At 50.2% G+C, this 17,112-nt stretch overlaps 1 protein-coding gene across 6 annotated transcripts in view; it reads left to right on the top strand.

The window, feature by feature from the left end:
- Nucleotides 1-17,112, top strand: part of NDRG4 (NDRG family member 4) — an 86,700-nt gene that overhangs the window by 59,843 nt on the left and 9,745 nt on the right. For all 6 annotated transcript variants that reach the window (XM_063438005.1, XM_063438001.1, XM_063438004.1 and 3 more), the window contains 6 exons: nt 1,028-1,114; nt 1,958-2,014; nt 7,701-7,804; nt 9,954-10,010; nt 11,827-11,878; nt 12,628-12,675. In XM_063438005.1, coding sequence (XP_063294075.1) covers nt 1,028-1,114; nt 1,958-2,014; nt 7,701-7,804; nt 9,954-10,010; nt 11,827-11,878; nt 12,628-12,675 — 405 coding nt within the window. The remainder of the gene's footprint in view (nt 1-1,027; nt 1,115-1,957; nt 2,015-7,700; nt 7,805-9,953; nt 10,011-11,826; nt 11,879-12,627; nt 12,676-17,112) is intronic.

The raw sequence follows: 17,112 nt of genomic DNA, 5'->3' as shown, positions 1-17,112 counted from the left end.
GGATGGAACCCCTTTCACGCCCTCCTGTGTGGGATGGAACCCCTTTCTCGCCCTCCTGTGTGGGATGGAACCCCTTTCACGCCCTCCTGTGTGGGATGGAACCCCTTTCACGCCCTCCTGTGTGGGATGGAACCCCTTTCTCGCCCTCCTGTGTGGGATGGAACCCCTTTCTCGCCCTCCTGTGTGGGATGGAACCCCTTTCACGCCCTCCTGTGTGGGATGGAACCCCTTTCTCGCCCTCCTGTGTGGGATGGAACCCCTTTCACGCCCTCCTGTGTGGGATGGAACCCCTTTCACGCCCTCCTGTGTGGGATGGAACCCCTTTCTCGCCCTCCTGTGTGGGATGGAACCCCTTTCTCGCCCTCCTGTGTGGGATGGAACCCCTTTCACGCCCTCCTGTGTGGGATGGAACCCCTTTCTCGCCCTCCTGTGTGGGATGGAACCCCTTTCACGCCCTCCTGTGTGGGATGGAACCCCTTTCTCGCCCTCCTGTGTGGGATGGAACCCCTTTCACGCCCTCCTGTGTGGGATGGAACCCCTTTCACGCCCTCCTGTGTGGGATGGAACCCCTTTCACGCCCTCCTGTGTGGGATGGAACCCCTTTCTCGCCCTCCTGTGTGGGATGGAACCCCTTTCACGCCCTCCTGTGTGGGATGGAACCCCTTTCTCGCCCTCCTGTGTGGGATGGAACCCCTTTCACGCCCTCCTGTGTGGGATGGAACCCCTTTCTCGCCCTCCTGTGTGGGATGGAACCCCTTTCTCGCCCTCCTGTGTGGGATGGAACCCCTTTCTCGCCCTCCTGTGTGGGATGGAACCCCTTTCTCGCCCTCCTGTGTGGGATGGAACCCCTTTCTCGCCCTCCTGTGTGGGATGGAACCCCTTTCTCGCCCTCCTGTGTGGGATGGAACCCCTTTCTCGCCCTCCTGTGTGGGATGGAACCCCTGTTTTTTTCAGTATCTGGTTTGGTATCTTGCCTTTTTTATGTCTAGTTTAACCCTTTGTTTTCTCTGCTCCTGCTGTTTTGCAGCTGATTTTCCCTGAGTTAGTGGAAGGTTTGGTTCTGATCAATATTGATCCCAATGGAAAAGGCTGGATTGACTGGGCCGCGTCCAAGGTAGAAGATTCATGTTAGATATGATTGTAGGACTGCTTTTTGGGATGAAGGGGGGGAGAGGATTGCGAGGCATGTCGGGGAGGGGGGGGAAGGATTGCGAGGCATGTCGGGGGGGGGGAGGATTGCGAAGCATGTCGGGGGGGAGGATTGCAAAGCATGTCGGGGGGGAGGATTGCGAAGCATGTTGGGGGGAAAGGATTGCGAGGCATGTCGGGGGGGGGGAGGATTGCGAAGCATGTCGGGGGGGAGGATTGCAAAGCATGTCGGGGGGAGGATTGCGAAGCATGTTGGGGGGAAAGGATTGCGAGGCATGTCGGGGGGGGGGAGGATTGCGAAGCATGTCGGGGGGGAGGATTGCAAAGCATGTCGGGGGGGAGGATTGCGAAGCATGTTGGGGGGAAAGGATTGCGAGGCATGTCGGGGGAGGGGGAGGATTGCGAGGCATGACGGGGGGGAGGATTGCGAAGCATGTCAGGGGGGGAGGATTGCGAAGCATGTCGGGGGGAGGATTGTGAGGCATGACGGGAGGAAGGATTGCGAGACATGACGGGGAGGGAGGGGGGTAAAGGATTGCGAGGCATGTCGGGGGGGGAAAGGATTGCGAGGCATGTCGGGGGGGGAAAGGATTGCGAGGCATGTCGGGGGGGAGGATTGCGAAGCATGTCGGGGGGGAGGATTGCGAAGCATATCGGGGGGGGAGGATTGCGAGGCATGTCGGGGGGGAAGGAGTGCGAGGCATGTCGGGGGGGAGGATTGCGAGGCATGTTGGGGAGAGGGTTGCGAGGCATGTTTGGGGGAGGATGGCACATGATAATTTTGTGATTGTTATTGTTTTCTAATCAGTTGTCTGGACTCACCAGCTCCCTGCCTGACACTGTCCTAACTCATCTCTTCAGCCAGGTACAGTACTGTAACCGTGGGCGGTTCCCTTATTTACCTCTATAATGTCTTAAAGCATAGAACTTAGCAGGGCTAACCATACAGATATCTTAGCCATAATTTTATATAGTTAGTAAGAGATCCTCTATTTAACATATGTAAATAATTGAGAATACAATATAAAATAAGGATTGTCTTGGAAGCAATAGTTTTGTCTTTTAGATATTTATTATATAAAAATATAAATATAGACATATCAAATCCATTATAGCAGAGTTTATAAGATGAAATTAAATGCTTGCAAATATCATTAATAGGTTAACATACCATTCTGAACATGTCATCATGTCAGCCTCTCAGTCATTTTAAGATGGAGCAGCGTCTGTCTCCAAGTCTCTCCTCTGTTTCTTAACATTTTAAAAGTACACCTATTTATACCTTAAGTGTCGTCATTTTAGAGTCACCATAGTTCATATATGAAAAAGTAACTTGTCTACTTTAAATCAATTTAGGACCTCCCTTAATTTGGCAAAGATACAAGGCCATAACTAAAGGGCGCATACGTCATGGAAATTTTCCTGACTTAGTTCAAGATGGCTTCCCAAAGTCTGAATAGCTTATCTGTTGTTTATACTAAGACGTAAGTGCACAGTCGTGGGAGATTCCCGGATTTGGGGAAGTTCCATTAACTTGGGGTTACCACAGTATATTGTGTACTGAAAGAGTCGTAGTATAGCCTTGAAACTTGTTTATGCATTATTGTTATTGTAATTCGTCTGGGACAAAATGGCGCAAACATATTATGCACTGAGGTTATTGCTTAAAGAAACAGTTATGAAAAACAATATGTTCCATTTCTAACACCTTGTCAGTTTGCAATATCTCTTAAAGACAAAGTACACAGTTTAAGAAATACAACATTTCATTCTAAAACTTGTAATATTTGCATTTGCCCATAACAGTACTACTCCTCAATACATCCCCCAACCATCAGCAATGTCCTAGCCTGTAATAGTAACAATACTAGCGGTGTGGCAGTGATTTAGCCTGTAGTAGTAACAATACTAGCGGTGTGGTAGTGGTGTAGCCTGTAGTAGTAACAATACTAGCGGTGTGGTAGTGGTATAGCCTGTAGTAGTAACAATACTAGTGGTGTGGCAGTGATATAGCCTGTAGTAGTAACAATACTAGCGGTGTGGTAGTGGTATAGCCTGTAGTAGTAACAATACTAGCGGTGTGGTAGTGGTGTAGCCTGTAGTAGTAACAATACTAGTGGTGTGGCAGTGATTTAGCCTGTAGTAGTAACAATACTAGCGGTGTGGTAGTGGTGTAGCCTGTAGTAGTAACAATACTAGCAGTGTGGTAGTGGTATAGCCTGTAGTAGTAACAATACTAGTGGTGTGGCAGTGATATAGCCTGTAGTAGTAACAATACTAGCGGTGTGGCAGTGATTTAGCCTGTAGTAGTAACAATACTAGCGGTGTGGTAGTGGTATAGCCTGTAGTAGTAACAATACTAGTGGTGTGGCAGTGATATAGCCTGTAGTAGTAACAATACTAGCGGTGTGGTAGTGGTGTAGCCTGTAGTAGTAACAATACTAGCGGTGTGGTAGTGGTATAGCCTGTAGTAGTAACAATACTAGTGGTGTGGCAGTGATATAGCATGTAGTAGTAACAATACTAGCAGTGTGGTAGTGGTGTAGCCTGTAGTAGTAACAATACTAGCGGTGTGGTAGTGGTATAGCCTGTAGTAGGAACAATACTAGTGGTGTGGCAGTGATATAGCCTGTAGTAGTAACAATACTAGCAGTGTGGTAGTGGTGTAGCCTGTAGTAGTAACAATACTAGCGGTGTGGTAGTGGTATAGCCTGTAGTAGTAACAATACTAGTGGTGTGGTAGTGGTATAGCCTGTAGTAGTAACAATACTAGTGGTGTGGTAGTGATATAGCCTGTAGTAGTAACAATACTAGCAGTGTGGTAGTGGTGTAGCCTGTAGTAGTAACAATACTAGCTGTGTGGTAGTGGTATAGCCTGTAGTAGTAACAATACTAGCGGTGTGGTAGTGGTATAGCCTGTAGTAGTAACAATACTAGCGGTGTGGTAGTGGTATAGCCTGTAGTAGTAACAATACTAGCGGTGTGGTAGTGGTGTAGCCTGTAGTAGTAACACTACTAGTGGTGTGGCAGTGATTTAGCCTGTAGTAGTAACAATACTAGCGGTGTGGTAGTGGTATAGCCTGTAGTAGTAACAATACTAGCGGTGTGGTAGTGGTATAGCCTGTAGTAGTAACAATACTAGCGGTGTGGTAGTGGTATAGCCTGTAGTAGTAATAATACTAGTGGTGTGGCAGTGGTATAGCCTGTAGTAGTAACAATACTAGCGGTGTGGCAATGATATAGCCTGTAGTAGTAATAATACTAGCGGTGTGGCAGTGGTATAGCCTGTAGTAGTAACAATACTAGCGGTGTGGCAGTGGTATAGCCTGTAGTAGTAACAATACTAGCGGTGTGGCAGTGGTATAGCCTGTAGTAGTAACAATACTAGCGGTGTGGTAGTGGTATAGCCTGTAGTAGTAACAATACTAGCGGTGTGGCAGTGGTATAGCCTGTAGTAGTAACAATACTAGCGGTGTGGTAGTGGTATAGCCTGTAGTAGTAATAATACTAGCGGTGTGGCAGTGGTATAGCCTGTAGTAGTAACAATACTAGCGGTGTGGTAGTGGTATAGCCTGTAGTAGTAACAATACTAGCGGTGTGGTAGTGGTATAGCCTGTAGTAGTAATAATACTAGTGGTGTGGCAGTGGTATAGCCTGTAGTAGTAACAATACTAGTGGTGTGGCAATGATATAGCCTGTAGTAGTAATAATACTAGCGGTGTGGCAGTGGTATAGCCTGTAGTAGTAACAATACAAGCGGTGTGGCAGTGGTATAGCATGTAGTAGTAACAATACTAGCGGTGTGGCAGTGGTATAGCCTGTAGTAGTAACAATACTAGCGGTGTGGTAGTGGTATAGCCTGTAGTAGTAATAATACTAGCGGCGTGGCAGTGATATAGCCTGTAGTAGTAACAATACTAGCGGTGTGGCAGTGGTATAGCCTGTAGTAGTAACAATACTAGCGGTGTGGCAGTGGTATAGCCTGTAGTAATAACAATACTAGCGGTGTGGTAGTGGTATAGCCTGTAGTAGTAACAATACTAGCGGTGTGGTAGTGGTATAGCCTGTAGTAGTAATAATACTAGCGGTGTGGCAGTGATATAGCCTGTAGTAGTAACAATACTAGCGGTGTGGTAGTGGTATAGCCTGTAGTAGTAACAATACTAGCGGTGTGGTAGTGGTATAGCCTGTAGTAGTAATAATACTAGCGGTGTGGTAGTGGTATAGCCTGTAGTAGTAACAATACTAGCGGTGTGGTAGTGGTATAGCCTGTAGTAGTAACAATACTAGTGGTGTGGCAATTATATAGCCTGTAGTAGTAACAATACTAGCGGTGTGGCAGTGGTATAGCCTGTAGTAGTAACAATACTAGCGGTGTGGTAGTGGTATAGCCTGTAGTAGTAACAATACTAGCGGTGTGGTAGTGGTATAGCCTGTAGTAGTAATAATACTAGCGGTGTGGCAGTGATATAGCCTGTAGTAGTAACAATACTAGCGGTGTGGTAGTGGTATAGCCTGTAGTAGTAACAATACTAGTGGTGTGGCAATTATATAGCCTGTAGTAGTAACAATACTAGCGGTGTGGCAGTGGTATAGCCTGTAGTAGTAACAATACTAGCGGTGTGGTAGTGGTATAGCCTGTAGTAGTAACAATACTAATAGTGAGGCAATGATATAGCCTGTAGTAGTAACAATACTAGCTGTGTGGCAGTGGTATAGCCTGTAGTAGTAACAATACTAGCGGTGTGGTAGTGGTGTAGCCTGTAGTAGTAACAATACTAGCGGTGTGGTAGTGGTATAGCCTGTAGTAGTTACAATACTAGCGGTGTGGTAGTGGTATAGCCTGTAGTAGTAACAATACTAGTGGTGTGGTAGTGGTATAGCCTGTAGTAGTAACAATACTAGCGGTGTGGCAGTGATATAGCCTGTAGTAGTAACAATACTAGCGGTGTGGCAGTGGTATAGCCTGTAGTAGTAACAATACTTGCGGTGTGGCAGTGGTATAGCCTGTAGTAGTAACAATACTAGCGGTGTGGTAGTGGTATAGCCTGTAGTAGTAACAATACTAGTGGTGTGGCAATGATATAGCCTGTAGTAGTAACAATACTAGCGGTGTGGCAGTGGTATAGCCTGTAGCAGTAACAATACTAGCGGTGTGGCAGTGATATAGCCTGTAGTAGTAATAATACTAGCGGTGTGGCAGTGGTATAGCCTGTAGTAGTAACAATACTAGCGGTGTGGTAGTGGTGTAGCCTGTAGTAGTAACAATACTAGCGGTGTGGTAGTGGTATAGCCTGTAGTAGTAACAATACTAGCGGTGTGGCAGTGATATAGCCTGTAGTAGTAATAATACTAGCGGTGTGGCAGTGGTATAGCCTGTAGTAGTAACAATACTAGCGGTGTGGTAGTGGTATAGCCTGTAGTAGTAACAATACTAGTGGTGTGGCAATGATATAGCCTGTAGTAGTAACAATACTAGCGGTGTGGCAGTGGTATAGCCTGTAGTAGTAACAATACTAGCGGTGTGGTAGTGGTATAGCCTGTAGTAGTAACAATACTATTGGTGTGGCAATGATATAGCCTGTAGTAGTAACAATACTAGCGGTGTGGTAGTGGTATAGTCTGTAGTAGTAACAATACTAGCGGTGTGGTAGTGGTGTAGCCTGTAGTAGTAACAATACTAGTGGTGTGGCAGTGATTTAGCCTGTAGTAGTAACAATACTAGCGGTGTGGTAGTGGTATAGCCTGTAGTAGTAACAATACTAGTGGTGTGGCAATGATATAGCCTGTAGTAGTAACAATACTAGCGGTGTGGTAGTGGTATAGCCTGTAGTAGTAACAATACTAGTGGTGTGGCAATGATATAGCCTGTAGTAGTAACAATACTAGCGGTGTGGTAGTGGTGTAGCCGGTAGTAGTAACAATACTATTGGTGTGGCAGTGGTATAGCCTGTAGTAGTAACAATACTAGCGGTGTGGCAGTGGTATAGCCTGTAGTAGTAACAATACTAGTGGTGTGGCAATGATATAGCCTGTAGTAGTAACAATACTAGCGGTGTGGTAGTGGTATAGCCTGTAGTAGTTACAATACTAGCGGTGTGGTAGTGGTATAGCCTGTAGTAGTAACAATACTAGCGGTGTGGCAGTGATATAGCCTGTAGTAGTAACAATACTAGTGGTGTGGTAGTGGTGTAGCCTGTAGTAGTAACAATACTAGCGGTGTGGCAGTGGTATAGCCTGTAGTAGTAACAATACTAGCGGTGTGGCAGTGGTATAGCCTGTAGTAGTAACAATACTAGCGGTGTGGCAGTGGTATAGCCTGTAGTAGTAACAATACTAGCGGTGTGGTAGTGGTGTAGCCTGTAGTAGTAACAATACTAGTGGTGTGGCAGTGATATAGCCTGTAGTAGTAACAATACTAGCGGTGTGGCAATGATATAGCCTGTAGTAGTAACAATACTAGCGGTGTGGCAGTGGTATAGCCTGTAGTAGTAACAATACTAGCGGTGTGGTAGTGGTGTAGTAAAAATCCTGCTTTATTGCGTTTTCAGGAGGAGCTGATGAATAACACTGAACTCGTGCAGAATTACCGTCAGCAGATCGGCAGCTGTGTTAACCAGAGCAACCTGCAACTCTTCTGGAATATGTACAACAGGTAATAAAACCAATGGATAACCCAACCCAGCCTAAGAGCCCCACCCTGGCTATCAGAGACTAGTAAGAATCCTTGAGTAGAAGAAGCTGTTTCGAAGTATTCATAGTATTAAGGGTTCCCCGGCCCTGGGTGGCTCTGGGTATCTGCCGCCGGCTCTGCGTATCTGCCACCCCTGGGTGGCTCTGGGTATTTGGCAGCCATGGGTGGCTCTGGGTATCTGCTGCCAGCCCTGGGTGGCTCTGGGTATCTGCTGCCAGCCCTGGGTGGCTCTGGGTATCTGCTGCCGGCTCTGCGTATCTGCCAGCCCTGGGTGGCTCTGGGTATCTGCCGCCAGCCCTGGGTGGCTGTGGGTATCTGCCGCCGGCCCTGCGTATCTGCCAGCCCTGGGTGGCTCTGGCTATCTGCCGCCGGCCCTGTGTATCTGCCAGCCCTGGGTGGCTCTGGGTATTTGGCAGCCATGGGTGGCTCTGGGTATCTGCTGCCAGCCCTGGGTGGCTCTGGGTATCTGCTGCCAGCCCTGGGTGGCTCTGGGTATCTGCTGCCGGCTCTGCGTATCTGCCAGCCCTGGGTGGCTCTGGGTATCTGCCGCTGGCCCTGGGTGGTTCTGGGTATCTGCCGCCGGCCCTGGGTATCTGCCAGCCCTGGGTGGCTCTGCGTATTTGCCAGCCATGGGTGGCTCTGGGTATCTGCTGCCGGCCCTGGGTGGCTCTGGGTATCTGCCGCCGGCCCTGCGTTTCTGTTGGCCCTGGGTGGCTCTGGGTAACTGCTGCCGGCCCTTGGTGGCTCTGGGTATCTGCCGCCGGCCCTGTGTTTCTGCCAGCCCTGGGTGGCTCTGGGTATCTGCCGCCGGCCCTGCGTATCTGCCAGCCCTGGGTGGCTCCGGGTATCTGCCTCCGGCCCTGGGTGGTTCTGGGTATCTGCCGCCGGCTCTGGGTATCTGCCGCCGGCCCTGGGTGTTTCTGGGTATCTGCCGCCGGCCCTGCGTGACTCTGGGTATCTGCTGCCGGCTCTGCATATCTGCCAGCCCTGGGTGGCTCTGGGTATCTGCCGCCGGCCCTGGGTGGCTCTGGGTATCTGCCGCCGGCTCTGGGTATCTGCCGCCGGCCCTGGGTGGCTCTGGGTATCTGCCACCGGCCCTGGGTGGTTCTGGGTATCTGCCGCCGGTCCTGCGTATCTGCCGGCCCTGGGTATCTGCCGTCGGCCCTGCTTATCTGCCAGCCCTGGGTGGCTTTGGGTATCTGTCGCTGGCCCTGCTTTTCTGCCGGCCCTGGGTGGCTCTGGGTATCTGCCGCCGGCCCTGGGTGGCTCTGGGTATCTGCCGCCGGCCCTGGGTATCTTCCGCCGGCCCTGCGTTTCTGCCAGCCCCGGGTGGCTCTGGGTATCTGCCACCGGCTCTGCGTATCTGCCAGCCCTGGGTGGCTCTGGGTATCTGCAGCTAGCCCTGGGTCGCTCTGGGTATCTGCAGCTGGTTCTGCGTATCTGCCAGCCCTGGGTGGCTCTGGGTATCTACCGCCGGCCCTGGGTGGCTCTGGGTATCTGCCGCCGGCCCTGGGTGGCTCTGGGTATCTGCCACCGGCCCTGGGTGGTTCTGGGTATCTGCCGCCGGTCCTGCGTATCTGCCGGCCCTGGGTATCTGCCGTCGGCCCTGCTTATCTGCCAGCCCTGGGTGGCTTTGGGTATCTGTCGCTGGCCCTGCTTTTCTGCCGGCCCTGGGTGGCTCTGGGTATCTGCCGCCGGCCCTGGGTGGCTCTGGATATCTGCCGCCGGCCCTGGGTATCTTCCGCCGGCCCTGCGTTTCTGCCAGCCCCGGGTGGCTCTGGGTATCTGCCACCGGCTCTGCGTATCTGCCAGCCCTGGGTGGCTCTGGGTATCTGCTGCCAGCCCTGGGTCGCTCTGGGTATCTGCAGCTGGTTCTGCGTATCTGCCAGCCCTGGGTGGCTCTGGGTATCTGCTGCCAGCCCTGGGTGGCTCTGGGTATCTGCCGCCGGCCCTGGGTGGCTCTGGGTATCTGCCGCCGGCCCTGGGTGGTTCTCTTACTGTTTTGTCTAATTTCTAGAAAATAATCTGTTTGTTAAAAGGAACATGAACTAAAAACACAGAAAATTCTGTACAAATCTTAAAAATGTGCGTTTCTTTGTCATTCCTGCAGTCGAAGAGATCTCGAAATTAACCGCCCTGGAACCGTCCCAAATGCTAAGACTTTACGGTGAGAACTGGCACTATCTTGATTGACTACCTATGTGTCCTCCTGTGGTATCTCTCTCTGTGTGGTTGTCTGTCCATCTGTCTCTCTCTGTGTGGTTGACTCAGTCTGATGTCTGTCCCTCTGTCTGTCTCTCTCTCTCTGTGGTTGTTTGTCTGATGTCTGTACCTCTGTCTCTCTCTCTTTCTCTGTGGTTGTTTGTCTGATGTCTGTCTCTCTCTGTGGTTGTTTGTCTGATGTCTGTCCTTCTGTGTCTCTCTCTGTGTGGCTGTCTCTGTCTGATGTCTGTCCCTCTGTCTCTCTCTTTGTGTGGTTGTCTGTCCCTCTGTCTCTCTCTGTGGTTGACTCAGTCTGATCTCTGTCTCTCTCTCTGTGTGGTTGACTCGGTCTGATGTCTGTCCCTCTGTCTCTCTCTCTGTGTGGTTGACTCGGTCTAAAGTCTGTCCCTCTGTGTCTCTCTCTCTGTGTGGTTGACTCGGTCTGATGTCTGTCCCTCTGTCTCTCTCTCTGTGTGGTTGTCTCTGTCTGATGTCTGTCCCTCTGTGTCTCTCTCTCTGTGTGGTTGACTCGGTCTGATGTCTGTCCCTCTGTCTCTCTCTCTGTGTGGTTGACTCGGTCTGATGTCTGTCTCTCTGTCTCTCTCTCTGTGTGGTTGACTCGGTCTGATGTCTGTCCCTCTGTCTCTCTCTCTGTGTGGTTGACTCGGTCTGATGTCTGTCTCTCTGTCTCTCTCTCTGTGTGGTTGACTCGGTCTGATGTCTGTCCCTCTGTCTCTCTCTCTGTGTGGTTGACTCGGTCTGATGTCTGTCCCTCTGTCTGTCTCTCTCTCTGTTTGGTTGACTCGGTCTGATGTCTGTCTCTCTGTCTCTCTCTCTGTGTGGTTGACTCGATCTGATGTCTGTCTCTCTGTCTCTCTCTCTCTGTGTGGTTGACTCGGTCTGATGTATGTCCCTCTGTCTGTCTCTCTCTCTGTGTGGTTGACTCGGTCTGATGTCTGTCCCTCTGTCTCTCTCTCTGTGTGGTTGACTCTGTCTGATGTCTGTCTCTCTCTCTGTGTGGTTGACTCGGTCTGATGTCTGTCTCTCTGTCTCTCTCTCTGTGTGGTTGACTCGGTCTGATGTCTGTCCCTCTGTCTCTCTCTCTGTGTGGTTGACTCGGTCTGATGTCTGTCTCTCTGTCTCTCTCTCTGTGTGGTTGACTCGGTCTGATGTCTGTCCCTCTGTCTCTCTCTCTGTGTGGTTGACTCGGTCTGATGTCTGTCCCTCTGTCTGTCTCTCTCTCTGTGTGGTTGACTCGGTCTGATGTCTGTCTCTCTGTCTCTCTCTCTGTGTGGTTGACTCGGTCTGATGTCTGTCCCTCTGTCTCTCTCTCTGTGTGGTTGACTCGGTCTGATGTCTGTCTCTCTGTCTCTCTCTCTGTGTGGTTGACTCGGTCTGATGTCTGTCCCTCTGTCTCTCTCTCTGTGTGGTTGACTCGGTCTGATGTCTGTCCCTCTGTCTGTCTCTCTCTCTGTGTGGTTGACTCGGTCTGATGTCTGTCTCTCTGTCTCTCTCTCTGTGTGGTTGACTCGATCTGATGTCTGTCTCTCTGTCTCTCTCTCTGTGTGGTTGACTCGGTCTGATGTATGCCCCTCTGTCTGTCTCTCTCTCTGTGTGGTTGACTCGGTCTGATGTCTGTCCCTCTGTCTCTCTCTCTGTGTGGTTGACTCTGTCTGATGTCTGTCTCTCTCTCTGTGTGGTTGACTCGGTCTGATGTCTGTCTCTCTGTCTCTCTCTCTGTGTGGTTGACTCGGTCTAAAGTCTGTCTCTCTGTCTCTCAGTGCTCCAGTGATGCTGGTTGTCGGAGATAATGCTCCGGCTGAGGACAGCGTGGTGAGTTTTGCATTAAAAATATCAGGATAATTTCTGCCTAACGCCTCTTACCCAGACTTTAATGTTAAGTTTGCTATTTATTGAGCTACTGGCGTGTTCTGTTTGGATGTGAGTGACCGTTATTGTCCTCGCAGGGCGGTGCCAGTCTGCCAGTATATGACCATGCCTTCTTCCTTCCAAATATCAGAGTATTGGGGTTGTGCGGTAGGTAGGTGGGGTGTGTGTGTTATATTTTACAGATATCCAGGAGGACCTGGTCCAGTAATCTATGATTTGACACAGAACATGGGCCAGGCCATACTGTTATTTTGGGGGGATGGGATACGAGGCACACGTACCAGTTACTGGGCATTCCTTTTCTTGTATGACTTGTTCGTTGAGATACAGGGAAGAGCGTCAGATCTTGCATGGCTATTTATTTCGGTGTTTGTTTCAGGGCTTTCTGATGGTTAATTTAGTCCATGCTAGACTTAGCATGTCTATTCAGTGCATATTAACTCCTTCAGGACTGGTAATATGCTAAACTAGCTGGATGTAATGAATTTGGCTAGTCTCTTGTTTATGAATGAGTTAAATGGCCATTGACAGCATTGGTGCAGGTCTGCATATACTAAAGGAAGGTGGGGACTCTGGCACTAGACCACAACCCAGCCTGTTACACTACTGCTTTGTTAGCTGGCCCATAGCTAAGGCGCTGCTCATATTGGTATAATATATATTGACACTCACACTGACTCTCTGCCTCTTAGGTTGAATGTAACTCCAAACTGGACCCAACGAACACAACGTTCCTCAAGGTATCTCAAATTATTCTGTCAATGTTTTAACTTGCATTCTTCCTGGCTTCACTAACGCTCCTCTTACCTTCCCTATCACTCTTAGCAGTCTACCCTAATCACTGCTTAATCATCGATCTACCCCCATCACATCCAGTCCATCTATCTACCCCATCACATCCAGCCCGTCGATCTACCCCATCACATCCAGCCCGTCGATCTACCCCATCACATCCAGCCCGTCGATCTACCCCATCACATCCAACCCGTCGATCTACCCCCTCACATCAAGCCCGTCGATCTACCCCCTCACATCCAGCCCGTCGATCTACCCCCTCACATCCAGCCCGTCGATCTACCCCCTCACGTCCAGCCCGTCGATCTACCCCCTCACATCCAGCCCGTCGATCTACCGCCCTCACGTCCAGCCCGTCGATCCATCCCCTCACATCCAGCCCGTCGATCTACCCCCTCACATCCAGCCCGTCGATCTACCCCCTCACATCCAGCCCGTCGATCTACCGCCCTCACATCCAGTTCGTCGATCTACCCCCCTCACATCCAGCCCGTCGATCTACCCCCCTCACATCCAGCCCGTCGATCTACCGCCCTCACATCCAGTTCGTTGATCTACCCCCCTCACATCCAGCCCATCGATCTACCCCCCTCACATCCAGTCCGTCGATCTACCCCTTCACATCCAGCCCGTCGATCTACCGCCCTCACATCCAGTCCGTCGATCTACCGCCCTCACATCCAGCCTGTCGATCTACCCCCTCACATCCAGCCCGTCGATCTACCCCCCTCACATCCAGCCCGTCGATCTACCCCCCTCACATCCAGCCCGTTGATCTACCCCCCTCACATCCAGCCCGTCGATCTACCCTCCTCACATCCAGCCCGTCGATCTACACCCCTCACATCCAGCCCGTCGATCTACCCCCCTCACATCCAGCCCGTCGATCTACCCCCCTCACATCCAGCCCGTCGATCTACCCCCCTCACATCCAGCCCGTCGATCTACCCCTTCACATCCAGCCCGTCGATCTACCCCTTCACATCCAGCCCGTCGATCTACCCCTTCACATCCAGACCGTCGATCTACCCCTTCACATCCAGACCGTCGATCTACCCCTTCACATCCAGCCCGTCGATCTACCGCCCTCACATCCAGCCCGTCGATCTACCCCCTTCACATCCAGCCCGTCGATCTACCGCCCTCACATCCAGCCCGTCGATCTACCCCCTCACATCCAGCCCGTCGATCTACCCCCCTCACATCCAGCCCGTCGATCTACCCCCCTCACATCCAGCCCGTCGATCTACCCCCCTCACATCCAGCCCGTCGATCTACCCCCTCACATCCAGCCCGTCGATCTACCCCCTCACATCCAGCCCGTCGATCTACCTCCCCTCACATCCAGCCCGTCGATCTACCCCCCCTCACATCCAGCCCGTCGATCTACCCCCCCTCACATCCAGCCCGTCGATCTACCCCCCCTCACATCCAGCCTGTCAATCTACCCCCCCTCACATCCAGCCTGTCAATCTACCCCCCTCACATCCAGCCCGTCGATCTACCCCCCCTCACATCCAGCCCGTCGATCTACCCCCCCTCACATCCAGCCCGTCGATCTACCCCCCCTCACATCCAGCCCGTCGATCTACCCCCCCTCACATCCAGCCCGTCGATCTACCCCCCCTCACATCCAGCCCGTCGATCTACCCCCCCTCACATCCAGCCCGTCGATCTACCCCCCCTCACATCCAGCCCGTCGATCTACCCCCCCTCACATCCAGCCCGTCGATCTACCCCCCCTTACATCCAGCCCGTCGATCTACAGACCTGTATGAAACAGAAGAGAAGTGCATAGCTTAGAGCAGGGTTTCCCAATTATTATTTTTTTCCGTGGAACCCTTTGACATGGTATAGCAACACATAGAAACATAGAATGTGATGGCAGATAAGAACCATTCGGCTCATCTAGTCTGCCCAATTTTCTAAATACTTTCATTAGTCCCTGGCCTTATCTTATAGTTAGGATAGCCTTATGCCTATCCCACGCATGCTTAAACTCCTTTACTGTGTTAACCTCTACCACTTCAGCTGGAAGGCTATTCCATGCATCCTCTACCCTCTCAGTAAAGTAATACTTCCGGATATTAATAGCAACATAGAATGTGACGGCAGATAACACTGTGGAAGCCCCCAACAAAGAATGTGTGCCATAGAGTAGCTCTGCGCAAACCTTTCAATGAGCAGAGTGTAATATTCTCTTTTGCTGCCAAATTATTTTATTGTCCATGACAGTCTCTTATGTCCCTACCTAACAGAGCTTTCTATTTTGCCTCTAACAAACAATTTCAATGACCATAACAGAGCTTCAACTTTCAGGTCCACTCTTACTCCTCTACCACGAGTGATAGGAAATGGCTGGCCGGGTGGTATGGAGGAGGGAAGGAAAAAGACATGGATATAGTGTAGTATATTGAGATCTTAAGTGATGGTAAATGAAGGGAAAGCAATTGCAATACACTACACTATATCCGTGTCTGCTTCCTTCCCTCCTCCATATCGCTCTGAGCGTGGGAATTCCTTCACAGGCGCTGCTCCCTGATCCTACTATCTACATCCATTGTACCACCACAAAAGAAGAAACTCTGGTTTTTGGGAAGTTTCAGCAGCCACATACTACAATTGCAAGTACTGATATTCCACCTACCCCTCCATGACGGCAGGGAGGGCTTACGATCGCACTCCCGCGATCTCTGCTGTTTCCGATCTTCCAGGAACAGCAGGTAGCGGCGGCCATCTTGGATGTGATGAATTGCAGCGGAACCCCAATTGGGAAACGCTGGCTTAAAGAAACAGTCACCCAGACCATTTCATCTCAATGAAGTGACCTGCTTGAAGTGCCTTGTCGCCTGCAATGTAAAACAGTTTTTACGGTTAACACCGACAGCCACTAAGGCTAGTTCTGCTTTTGGTCATGTGACATGGAAGCTCCATAGGAAACTATTGACTCTATGCTTTCCCGTGGGTGTTTTTAAAAAGGCGCATTGGATTGGAGACGGTGCCTTCTCCATGATGTTAGCAGTGAAGCTGGAATATTGGTAGAGGAACACTATGGCATTTGGAATACTGTTCCTTTAACTGGATATAATTGGGAATGACAGGGACTCAGACTTCAACTGACCCAGACAAAGCCAGGCTACGAAGAGTTCAACTGGACTGACAGGAAATGATGCAGGGGCCATTGGAAAAACTCAGAATGAAAAGTGTATAGTGACCTATTGCAAAGGCCATCAATTCCCTAATGGAAGTTGTGACGGTAGTAGAAAATATCCCCGTCAAGCATTCCCTTCTTCCCATAAAAGAAAATCACCCAATACTCCACGAGTAGAAATATCCCTGGAATCGCCGAATAATCCACACATGAGCCAAAGCTTAATGCTGGAACAAGACTGATTTACTGGGACACAGAACTCACAATTTATGCAACATAAAACTCCTCCTCTGGGCCAGGCTAGATAATTGAGTTTTAACAATACACACAGCTCAATTATCTGCTGGCCAGAAACATTACAATTTATAACAATTTCAGAAACATACTTTCTATAAGACATACAATTATACTTTTAACATCCCTGGGTAGCTGGGGATACTGGTAGTTACATATCCAAATCTCACAAATTTCCATTTGGTAGTTTCCGTGTCGCATCGTGTGGAAGTTTGACCGGCTTGCCATGTGGAGGTATCCGGGTTACAGTTCCATAGAATCAGTAGCAAGAGCCGGTCTCCGTTCGCATCTAACTACACGGAAACTACCGTTCGTATGGTTCAGCTGGTTACCTGTGAATGTTCCCCTCATCCGGTAGATACCATCTACCGAACGCCAGTTTGATTCGTGGAGGGGAACGTATTCATCCAGGACTTCCATGGGGGACCGGGCGTTCGCATGTTTCCCGTACCGAAAACCGTTCCATGCAATTCATGCGTAAGCCCCGCTGACCGCATTCGTGAGTGTTAAGATGGCCGCCATCCTTTGTTCTCGCCACGTGTTCGTATGTCGAATGGCGGCCACCCAGTAGCAATTAAGTTGCGGTTTTCTCTGTGTTCTAATTGCTACTTGCTACCCAGGGTGTGTAGTCCCCGTTCGGTACACGAATACATTCATTCTTGACATTTGGAACCGAACAATATAGACCTTAAAATAGCAGGGAGAGAATTAAACTGAAGCATATAGGCAATTGCATAAAAGTCCTTCACAGAAGTCCCTTTAAATCAGTTTTTGCCCTTGTGCGTGCATAGCTCAAAATAGTTTAGCAATGGTTTCCTCTGGACCTTGGCAAGATACTGCCTGCTGTCCCTCTTTGAAGAAGAGAAGAGAGCTGTAGTGTGACGAAGAAACAGTAGGACTGTGAGGACAGATAGTACTACTATAGTACAGCCCTGTA

This window comes from Pelobates fuscus, chromosome 12 (assembly GCF_036172605.1).
Source record: "Pelobates fuscus isolate aPelFus1 chromosome 12, aPelFus1.pri, whole genome shotgun sequence".
Classification (NCBI taxonomy): Eukaryota; Metazoa; Chordata; class Amphibia; order Anura; family Pelobatidae; genus Pelobates; species Pelobates fuscus.
Note: the sequence above shows the minus strand (reverse complement) of the source record. Positions and strands in the feature narration are given on the sequence as shown.